General features: G+C 37.4%; 1 protein-coding gene across 5 annotated transcripts in view; it reads right to left on the bottom strand.

Annotated features, from left to right (window-relative positions):
* The window catches only part of LOC126268222 (uncharacterized protein F13E9.13, mitochondrial), a 55,957-nt gene that overhangs the window by 21,513 nt on the left and 22,287 nt on the right, over positions 1–12,157 (bottom strand). For all 5 annotated transcript variants that reach the window (XM_049973852.1, XM_049973853.1, XM_049973854.1 and 2 more), the window contains exon 4: positions 6,019–6,218. In XM_049973852.1, the coding sequence (XP_049829809.1) occupies positions 6,019–6,218 (200 nt within the window). The remainder of the gene's footprint in view (positions 1–6,018; positions 6,219–12,157) is intronic.

Below are 12,157 nucleotides of genomic sequence, written 5' to 3'. Positions count from 1 at the left end.
TAAGAGTGTTGAATTAAGTAAAGGAAGATACCGTCAATAGCCTTGGAACAGTTCTGTCATGCCTGTATTACTAACAAATTGCAACTTGAGTTGTGAATTAGAGTCCGTTTGTAATATGACAAATAAAACCAGATAATCTTCCCGAACAACTGAACAGTTGTTCTTTCTAAAAAGGAATTTTCAGAAAGAACTTCTGGAAAAAAAGAAATTTCTGCCACCTGAATGTAAAAGTGGGCATCAAGACAGCAGAACACTCACAACTTCCAGCCATTGACTACACAGGTATAATTCATAGTGTGGTGGGTGGATCGATTTTTGCAAAACCTGGGATTTTGTAAGTGAAAAAGTATACCCATGATTTTGGGCCCTTTCACCATGTCACCTGCATAGCCATTTGAAGATGATGTCTGCTGAATGTAACAACATAGAACAATAGCAAAAACAGAAGTTATCATAAAAGGCCGAAAAAATACTGGGTTCCGCAACAGTGGCAATGCAGTTTATGGTGACTGCATAGAGAGTAGCCCTGTGAAACCTCGTTTTACTGTACAAGTTGATTACAAATGGCCATAGCAACTCTAACTAGAAAATAATGATGGAATAAGACGTCTTTGATTAATCTTGATAGATTGCCTTAGAACCCACACCCACGTAATGGAACTAAGATACTGTGCCACCACATTATGTCATCAACCATTTTTTAATTGAGAAAAATCGCTACCAGACTTCATCAAAGCACGAAGGTCTCTCTGATGGTGGACCCTAGTCATAAAGATAGTCAATTGTGGATGTGCACCTTTGACATCCACTTTAAAATGTTGAAAGCAAATTTCTTGTTTCCAGACACAAAAAAAGTTTGTCATTGACCATCTGTTCCAGGAGACTGCACAGGTTTACCATTGAACTAATTGGTCTGAGCTGTCTATATTTCAAAGAGAGGTCTTCACAAGATTCTAGTATCTGTCCATTTGGGTGGAAAAACCTCTTTCATAACAAAATCTTGTGAAACACTATCAAGATAGTTTTCTTGCAATAGTCACTAAGCTGATGAAGTATTTGGTTACATATGGTGCCTAGACCAGGGCAATTATCATTGCATTGTCCAGTGCACTGTTAAATTCCCATTCTGTAAAAGGGGTTTACAAGTGTTAAAAGTCATTAAAATTCAATTTTGAGTAAAAGCTGAGTGAAAATTTTTTGAACTTGAAATATCGAGGCTGTGGGTCACTAGGTTATTTGACTATGTCAAAAGGATTGGTACAAAGTACTCATCAGTCAAGCCTCCAGGTATTCCAGCCGGGAAAGAATGTGTGCTGATAGGTCACAGTTTTGCACAAATATGGACATCTGCTGTATGTGTATTCATTAAAAAGGCCCATGATGATCTAGGCTACGAAAAAGGATTTTTGCAATAATATACATAATAGTTGTAGAAGCATAACAGTATTGACCAACTTATTCTTTGGTATAACAAATAAAATAACTAGCAAACATGATGTCAGATGCAATCACATGTGTTCATCATCTCGTCTTTAGTCAAGTTTATGTTCAGTAGACTCCATATACACTGAAGAGCCAAAGAAACTGGAATAGCCATGCATATTCAAATACAGAGATATGCAAACAGGCAAAACATGGTCTTGCATTCAGCAACGCCTATATAAAACAACAAGTGTCTGGTGCAGTTGTCAGATCAGTTACTGCCGCTACAATGACAGGTTATCAAGATTTAAGTGAGTTTGAAGGTGGTGTTACAGTTGGCGCATTGCGATGACATGGGGATTTTACCGTATGACCATTTGACCAGTGTACCATGAATGTCAGGAATCCAGTAAAACATCAAATCACCGACATTGCTGCATCCGGAAAAAGATCATGCAAGAACAAGACCAATGACGACTGAAGAGAATCGTTCAATGTGACAGAAGTGCAACCCTTCCCCCGATTGCTGCAGATTTCAATGCTGGGCCATCAACAATCAAACCATTCAGTGAATCGTCATCAATATGGGCTTTCGGAGCCAAAGGCCTACTCATGCACGCTTGATGACTGCATGACACAAAGCTTTATGCCTTGCCTGGACATGTAAACACTGAAATTGGACTCTCATTTCAAATTATATCAAGCAGATGGATGTGTACTGATATGGAGACAATTTCATGAATCCATGGACCCTGCATGTCACCAGGGGACTGTTCAAGTTGATGGAGGCTCATTTAAAAGTGTTACATAAAAAACAGACCATCACCTCCAAGAAGGACCACAATATCCAATTGAATGTCCCCTCCCCCCCACCCGCGCGCGCTCCCCCACTGGGTGGGTGCAGCATGATGATAGCATTTTTTTCTTATATTTCTACATTATCACTGAATGCTTGCTGCACTGATTATGCTACTTCATATGATTGTGCAATGTGGGCAGTGTTGTGGAGGTCTGATTCTGGAGAGGTCAAGGCCTTGGACTGAAATTCACAGTAAGGAGCCACAAATACCATCACTTTCGGCACTACTGGGGTCAGGGAGTGACTGTAGCTTCTGGACCATTTCAGATAACTGACTACATAATGACCACAACAGCACACGCTTAGCGTTAAGATGCACAATATTAAAAACTGCGGGTAACTACAGAAACCATGTAAATATGTATCACAAGTCTCCTCAGACACATCAGCACCGTCAAATGACACCTGGGGGAGCCTTTTGTGCCCTGTAGTGAATGACAGCAGAACTGCAACCAACCCCAGATCTCAAATTTTCAAAGAAAATGTGAGAATATCAAATTGCCTTGAGCTAACATAAACAATCCAATAACATTCTATGCAAAATCTAAATACACAAGTAGAGTTATTATTGGAAGACAGCTAAGGTAGAAAATATTAAAGTTCATAAATGGCAGTAATCTGGTGTGAGCAGTGTGGTGCTCATGTATTTAATGGGACTGACTCTGTCAATTTCACTGACTTGCTGTGGTCCTACTGGGTGGAATGGGTACTGCCTGCAGTTGCTGACAAGCTTACAATATCTTTGCCAGCCACGAAGTCCATATTAGCATCAGTGCTTGGCAGGAATAGAAAAACTGATACACTATCTTTGACCTCCGGCTCTCTCCGATAACCTTTTCTCTCAACTCTTTTTAAGAAAATGTGGATCTCCTATAATTGCAAATGAAGGTTAATGACTCTTTCCAACTATTTTCTCTTTTCTGCCCTGAAGGAGGATTGTCAAATTTCAAAAGCTAGGCATTCAGTTGTTACCTGTCTTTTCTGATCTGAGGCTGTAGAGAGAGATGCACATTCTGATGATAAATAATGATGGGTCCTTATCTCTCTTCAGGTGTCAACAGGGCAACAACAAAAAAACACCCAGTTCACTAGAGGGTATCTTCTACATGAGTTAACATAGAAACATGGCATTCAGTTTCAACTTGCACATTAAAACTAAAAATTTACAATGGTGCCACTTGTAAGTTGCCAATCCACGTGGCTGCTGGAAGGGTTTCCATGATGCAGCAATCTTGCTCGCTCACTCACTAATTCATTCAATGCCCAATATAAGTCAAGTTAAGAAGGCAACAATACAGGGAATGAAAGTATATTGTGTTCCCCATTTCAACAGGAGAATTCAGTTACAACTGTGCACTGTGATTTTCACTGAGAAAATGGCAGATGAAAGTACTGTATTTCAAGACACTGGTTGTTTATGTTAAGGTAAATCCAAAAGTCACCCCTATGAGATCATTCAAGACAGAGTGCATTCAACAGTTTGTACACAGTGCACAGAAGTCTACTCATCATGCCAGCTAATAGTTGAACTGGTATTCATGTGTGTGTACGACCTGTATTGCGGTGACATTCATGTCTCAAACCATACAGGGTTTAATTACTATAAATCCTTCATGATGGTGAGAAACAATAATTTGTAGAGTCTTTGAATTCTTTCTGGGTGTGAATACATAAGATGACAAATTTCTTTTATGTTCTATGTAAAGTTTTGCCTCATTTAACTGATGTTGAAATAATACATGTTAGGAGAAAGCTAATTTGTTCATTAAAAAAGGCTGTGATGAAAGACATTACTCGTCAAAGAACCAAAGAACATTTTTCTAACCATGTGAATACATTGAAACTTCCACAAAGTGTAAGTTTTGAATGAAACATAGCTTAAATGAAAGACAGGAGTACGTTCAATTCTGATTTTACTGCCATGTTCTTTCCTTGTTGGGATCTCATGCTGAGCAAATGTAAGTTAGGTGATCTTCTAACATTTCTGCCTAAATAAATACCTATTATGTTATACTTCTTATAGGTTCATTACTTAATGAGAACAACCTTCCTGTCCCCTTATTACATGCCTATTTGGAATTATATTTTTAACATTTTACAGCAGCCAGATAGAAAAGATAAAGATGGATTGTTCGGAGGTCAATGACCGAGCACCATCTGTGTTCATTCATTAACTAATAGACTTTCCAAATTAAGAACCTCCCTGAGACATTTTATCAAATCACTTCACTTTTATTATGAAAATTGTGTGGATCGGATCAGTCTCTGCTTAAAACAATGACACTTGCCAGCCTTCTCTAAGGCTTGTTATAGTCCATACTTTGAAAGAAAGTAAAATATAATGGGCAGCTACAAGTAATAAATTCAGTAAATTGTGACAAAGTTAAATGTCCATCATCAATGTGGGTTCCTTCCATGTTGCAGCAATGTAAAGATAACTTATTTTATTGTCTGCTAACTCATGCTGCCTCTTAAGATAAAATCAGTTGAGCCATCTCATTGATATACTGGGAGGAATCGCCACACTACACTCCATTTAAATGGAAAAGTGAACTGTCACAGTGTATTAACACAGCATCACATATCATAATCAAGCATGAGAGAGACCCCCCCAAAGCTTCATGTATTTTGTGCCATTTCCAGAGTAAAAGATTTAAGGTCAATTATTTGTGGAAAATGCATTTACAGGAATAGTGTACCTGGATATGTTAGCGATTTGGTTTTTTCCACAATTGCAAGAACATGCCAAAAATGTCATTTTTCAACAAGACAGAGCACTACCATACTGACAACTGCTTGTAAGGGTACTTCTTAATAATAGTGATCTCATGGTGGATCAGCCATAAGGGACATGTGAATTTCACATTGCACCACTGGCCCCCAGAGTCACAAGATCTCAGAGCACGTGATTTTTTATTTTGTGAGGATTTGTGATTCCACACCAAGTTTATATCTTCATTCTTGTAGTAGTCTTGAGAAATTCTGTCATTTTGAAACAACCTGTACTCTCTCAGCAAAGAATTTTACTATCCCTGGTAAATTTCCACATGGTACAATTATTCATCCCATTACCACTACTACAACAACAGTGAACTCCATGTTGTAAGCCTCTGACTGCATAATTCTTATCACACATATAATTTTTTTTTTCAAACATTGTCCGTAGGAGAACAGCAATACATAAAATTATATTAAAATTATTTCAATAACAGTCTAGATCACATGTAAGTTGCATATATTAATATATATACAACTTACATTTGATCTAGACTGTTTTACTTGCTCTTCATAAGGTTGTATTTATTAGGAATTACAGAAACTGCACTATACATCATGAACTTGCAAAAATTACCTACACCAACAAACTAAAGCCTACAAGCTCATGAAATTTTCCAGATGCACTACACGTGGCAGGCAATGCATTTCAATCAGTGTTATTTTCTCTGTGTTCAACTGTTTTATGACACCCTACCACAACAACTGATGGCAGAAAAAAAATGTCTTCCCATTTTCAGCTGCAACATTGGTATGTGATTGAGACAGACAATTCTCACTTACAATAAACAAATCCTGACTCTGTCACACACGTTTCCTTCTTGCATAACGCATATCCTGCCATCCAGTGCAAGTGTAGGAAACTTACTTTTTGGAAAACTTAGCCCCTTTTTGTTCCAGCGATTTCTCTAGTATGCTCCCATCCAGAAGGAATCTATCATTTATGAAAAATGCAAAAATACCTGTGCTTCTTCTTCACGTCTGCAAATATCAAAACTTGATCTGCTGAAAGCTTTCTGCGGTATCTGAGCAGTGTGCCAGCACTGGCATCTGTAAACCCTTCATCAGCTATATGGCTGAAGACAAATCCTTCAGCTCGGACGAATTGTAACCCAGCAGCAAGGCTGATGGCTATGGCTTCTTTGTTTCCTCCAGCCAGTACCTGATACAAGAGAAACTCTAATGTTATTTTTTACTGCATTAAAGTATTGAAAAGAGAGAGAGAAAGAAAGAGAGAGAAATGATTTATCAATAGCAAATTCATCCTACAATCAAATCATTTACTGCAGGATAAAAAGAAATTTACAGCACCAAAAATTTAAGAATCAGAAAGACGTAAGCTCCTTAATCTCCTTAATTTGCTCATAAAAAATGGTAAAAAATACACAATATCTAATGCTTTACTTGTTATACAGAGTGATGCAGCTGTCCCTACCAATGTCGTTTTATACAAACCACAATGTTTATCTGCCTTCATAAACCATGCACGAGATTCTCATGTTCTCTAACTTCATCTACATCTATGTGGAAACACTGCAAATCACACTTAAGTGCCTGGCAAAGGGTTCATCAAACCACCTTCACAATAATCCTATATTACTTCAATCTCAAACAGCGCACAGAAAAAACAAATCCCTATATCTTTCCGTGTGAGCTCTGATTTTCCTTATTTTATTGTGATGATCATTTCCCCCTATGTAGGTCAGCATCAACAAAACATTTTCGCATTTGGAAGAGAAAGTTGGTGATTGAAATTATGTATGATCATGTTCTCACAAATGTAGGAAAAGAGAAAGTAAATGTAAACACCTTAGAAAACTACATTTGTGACACAGAGCCCTTACTATGGAAACTGATGTAGGGACCATAGATGTAACTGAAAGTGATACAGTTATATATAAAAGAAAATTTAATTATTCTAAACTTAAGATGGCACTAGGGAATGAAAAATGGGAACCAGTGTACAATGCAACTGAAGTGAATGAAAAATGGGAATAATTCTATAAGTTATTCAGTAATACTTTAAATGACACCTGTCTGTCAGTTAAAAAAGTAAATAAAGCTGTAAACCATAAAGCCAAGAATCTCCCTTCTGAAATTATTGAACTGAGGGAGAAAATTAAAGACTGCTATATACTTTTTAGAGATACTAAACAACAATACTTCTCAACAAAATATAAACTGCTCAGAAAAACATACAGAGAGTCCTTGACTAACCTAAAAGCACAGAAATATACCTCTGAAATAAGGAACTCTAGCTGTATCAGTAAAACTGCCTGGAAAATCTGCCATCAAGAAAGTGGGATACAGAATTCGTATGAACACAGCAATATTACATTAAAAGAAAATGGTGAAGAAATAAGTGAACCAAAAGAACTGTGTGAGAAATTTATACAAAAGTTCAGTACAGTTGGTACAAATGAAGTTCATCTCAAGTCACAAAATTTTAGTCTTGGAAAATCTAGCCAGTCCTTTTATATCCATGGCATTACTGGGAGGGACATCCTAGCAATCATATCAGCACTTTGACCAAAAATGTCTTGTGGCTGGGATGACATTTCACCTAAACTGCTAATGGAATGCAGGGATGAATTAGTGAAACCCCTGACTCACTTGATAAATATCTCCCTCAGAAATGGAGTATTCCCTGACCTCTTGAAAATTACTGAAATTATAAGAGTGCATAAAAAGGAATTAAAAACTGACACTAAAAACTACAGGCCAATATCTTTAACCTCAGAACTAGGCAACTGTTAGAGAGAGTAATACTAAATCAAGTTGACATCTTTTATACATGAAATATTGGTTGGTTGGTTGTTTGGGGAAGGAGACCAGACAGCGTGGTCATCGGATTAGGGAAGGATGGGGAAGGAAGTCGACCGTGCCCTTTCAGAGGAACCATCCCGGCATTTGCCTGGAGTGATTTAGGGAAATCACGGAAAACCTAAATCAGGATGGCCGGGCGCGAGACTGAACTGTCGTCCTCCCGAATGTGAGTCCAGTGTCTAACCACTGCGCCACCTCGCTCGGTATGAAATATTAAATAAGCTGGACAAAAGTTACAAGGTAATAGGCACTTTCCTAGACATGAGTAAAGTCTTTGATCTTTGAATCATACCATTCTTCTGTGTAAGCTAGAAGAGTACGGGTTGAGAGGACTAGCCTTGAAACTACTTACCTCCTATTTGAAAGACAGGAAACGGTGTGTAAAGCTAACTTATCAAAATAATGAGCAGCTCCTAACAACCAAATCAAACTTCAGGACACTTCAATGTGGCATACCTCAAGGAAGCATACTAGGGCCTTTTCTGTTCCTTGTATATGTAAATAACTTATTTGAATCCCAACATTGCATGGTCGTAAGCTATGCCGATGACATATCCTTCATCAGCTGTGGCAGTGATATGCAGTCTGGAGCTAACAGTACCGAGATCAGTTTCAATACTCTGTCCACATACCTTACAGCAAACAAGCTTCGTGTAAATAAAGACAAAACGGTAATAATGAAGTTCATGCACAGTTATAATGCTGCCATAACTGATACTGTATTTACATCCCCATGGGTCTTGAATATGCAAATTCACATAAATTTTTGGGCATCATTGTTGATGAGCACTTATCATGGAAAGACCATGTAGATAATATTTGCAAGAAAATCGGTAGAAATGTGTATCTACTGAAACGGGTCTCAGCCTTCTTGGACCATAATACTTTAAGGCAAATATATTTTGGGTTAATTCATTTGCACCTTCAGTATGGTGTTGAGATATGGGGTGGGGCATCAGCAGTTCATATAGATAGACTTTTTAGATTACAAAAACAGGCAGTAAGAATGGTAGCCAATGTAAAGAAGAGAGAGCCTTGTAGATACATCTTTAGAAAATATAAAATTCTTACGGTGTACTCCATGTATATACTGCAGACCGTCATGTTTGTGAAACAAAAATCCTGAATTTAATATGACAAACAGTAATGTACACAACTATGATACACGGGGAAGGGAAAATTTCATAGAATTGTGACCAATAAAAAGGCAATGGACCACAGCCCACACAGAATGGGAGCAATTTTCTACAATGCACTACCCTGTGAACTCAAGAAAGTAAATCTAAATATGCTAAAGAGTAGACTGAAGCAATTATTAATAGAGAAGTGTTGTTACTCTATAGAGAGAGGACTTTAAGTTGTAGTGCCATCTTGGAAAACAGTGTATATAGACAATGTCTCCGATCTGTCAGTGGTATGAAAGAATGTAATTATACACTGTATTATGTGTACTGTACTATTATAAATATAAGCTAAATTGTGTTACACTATAGAGGAATCTACTTGTAGTGCCATTTTGAAAAATAATGTGTACAGACATGTGTCTGATCCATATGTTGTTATGAAATAATGTAAATATTTTGAATATAAAAGAGGGAAACATTCGACGTGGGAAAAATATATCTAAAAACAAAGATGATGTAACTTCTGGTAAACCTTCCGGGATGTAAGGTCGTGGTCCATGAAACTCTTCAGCTCCTAACTTTTCGTCCAGAGCTGTGCTGGACATCTTCAGAGAGGTGTTTCTCCTCCAGTGAGTCTTGCCAACTGACGAGTCGGATGTCTGAGAGCGACTTATATATCGTAGAAAGTGGGCGTGGCTAGAGTTACACATGATATGCAAAGATAATCTTTGTCAGAGATAAAACTTAACTATCGATCATAATCTCATCACAGATAAAACTGTCTAGCAATTCTGTAGTGCTACTGTCCAAATATCACTAAGTTCCATGGTCTCTTCTTTCCGATTAAAATTATCCATATGTTTATATATTTCAATTGCTTCTCTACTCCGGAGATGGGAACTTGCCCTTCAATATATCCTCTCTTCCCGTTACCCACCAGGCCTCAACCTCTGCTAATTTCAAGCTGCCGCCGCTCATACCTCACCTGTTATTCAACAACTTCTTTGCCTCTGTACTTCCGCCTAGACTGACATCTCTGCCCAAACTCTTTGCCTTTACAAATGTCTGCTTGTGTCTGTACTTGTGCGGATGGATATATATATGTGTGTGTGTGTGTGTGTGTGTGTGTGTGTGTGTGTGTGTGTGTGTGTGTGTGTGTGTGTGTGTGTGTGACAAGATCAGCGTAGGCAGTCTCTTTAGTAGATGTGTTACATTTTCTAAGTGTTCTGCCAGTAAAACACAGTTTTTGGTTTGCCTTCTCCACAACATTTTCTATACGTTTGTCCCAATTTCAGTTGTTCATAATTGTAATTCCTAGGTATTTAGTTGAATTTATGGCCCTTAAGATTTGACTGGTTTATCATGTGACCAGAGCTTAGTGGATTCCTTTTAGCACTCATGTCGAAGACCTCACATTTTTCATTATTTAGGGTCAATTGCCAATTTTTGCACCATACAGATATCTTCTCTGAATCATTCTGCAATTTGTTTTGCTCTTCTGATGACTGTACTAGACAATAAATGGCAGCATCATCTGCAAACAACCTAAGACGGCTCAGATAGTCTCCTAAATCATTTATATAGATAAGGAACAGCAGAGGTCCTATAACACTACTAGATATCACTTCTATTTCATTCAGTGGCTTTCCATTAATTACTACAAACTGTGACCTCTGTAACAGGAAATCACGAATCCATTCACATAACTGAGACTATATTCTATAGGCACACATTTCACTACAAGCCACTTGTGTGATACAGTGTCAAAAACTTTCTGAAAATCCAGAAATACAGAATCAAATTGAAATCCCTTGTCAATAGTGCTCAACACTTCATGAGTGTAAAGAGCTAGTTGTGTTTTACAAGAATGATGTTTTCTAAATACGTGTTGACTGTGTATCAATAGACCATTCTCTTCAAGGTAATTCATTATGTTTGAACATAATATATGCTCCAAAATCATGTTGCATATCAATATTAATGATATGGGTCTGTAATTTAGTGGATTACTCCTACTACCTTTCTTGAATATTGGTTGGACTTGTGCAATTTTCCAGTCTTTGGGTAGAGATCTTCTTCTTCTTCTTCTTCTTCTTCTTTTTTTGAATGAACATTTGTATATGATTGTTAAGTATGGAGATAATGCATCAGTCTACTCTGAAAGGAGCCTAACTGGTAAACACACTTGCTACACTATCAGTCTTACAGAAAAAATTAACAGGATCTTTTTGTAGGAAATTTAATGCAGTTAAATTCTGCTCTGAGACACATTTTCACTAGAGGCCATGGCTTTCAAGTATGGCAAGAAAAACTTACAAAAGTGACCCTCAAATTCAGCCCTCCCAGTGGTCAGGATATACACTATGTTGCTCATGGCACTCTCTCCTACCAGTACACAAAAATTTGCCACTGTATGAATTATTGCCCACATTCGACCGTTTTTGGTCTTCATTGACTGGCCTTATTACACAACCAGTTTAGTCGAGCACTGAAAAATCGTAAAATTGATGTTTGTGTAAATTTTACGTAACAGTTTTGTGTATTTTAACAGCATAAAATAAACAATTTCATTGCTGTATTCGTCAGGCCATCTGAGTTTGAAACTACCATGCTCATAAGTGTTATGCTTGAATTAAATTGTCAGTGTAACTACTTTTAATCAAACATTTATAAAATCATTTTTCTTTCATTGCACTCACAGGCAAGTTAAAATTAATAATGTAAATGAAATAGCCAACTACATTGGTGGTGTGGCAGCCCAATCAATAGAGGCCAAAAGAGGTCAAATATCGAGAATAGTTTCTGTAAGCGAAAATTTTTGTACAGTGATAGGATGGAATACCACGAACAACATACTAGAAATCAAAACTGGTGAGGGAAGAGTGAGGGGACGCAGGCGTGTTTGAAGGTCACCTGTTCTTAAACAGCTCGAAAACCTTACAAAATTTAAGTACATTAAATTTCCTACAAAAAAAGTCTTGTTCATTATTTATTTATTACTGTTTTGTATGTAGAGAGTTGGAGAACATGAAAATATTGCGTGTAGTTTATGAAGGCCAGATGTACAATAGCAGGTTGCAGAAATGACAGCATTAGGTGTAGCTGAATCACCTTTATAATCTGGCTGTTGTTTATCTGTTACTCTCACTTT

Source organism: Schistocerca gregaria, chromosome 4 (assembly GCF_023897955.1).
Source record: "Schistocerca gregaria isolate iqSchGreg1 chromosome 4, iqSchGreg1.2, whole genome shotgun sequence".
NCBI lineage: Eukaryota > Metazoa > Arthropoda > Insecta > Orthoptera > Acrididae > Schistocerca > Schistocerca gregaria.
This window is presented reverse-complemented; position numbering and strand designations above follow the sequence as displayed.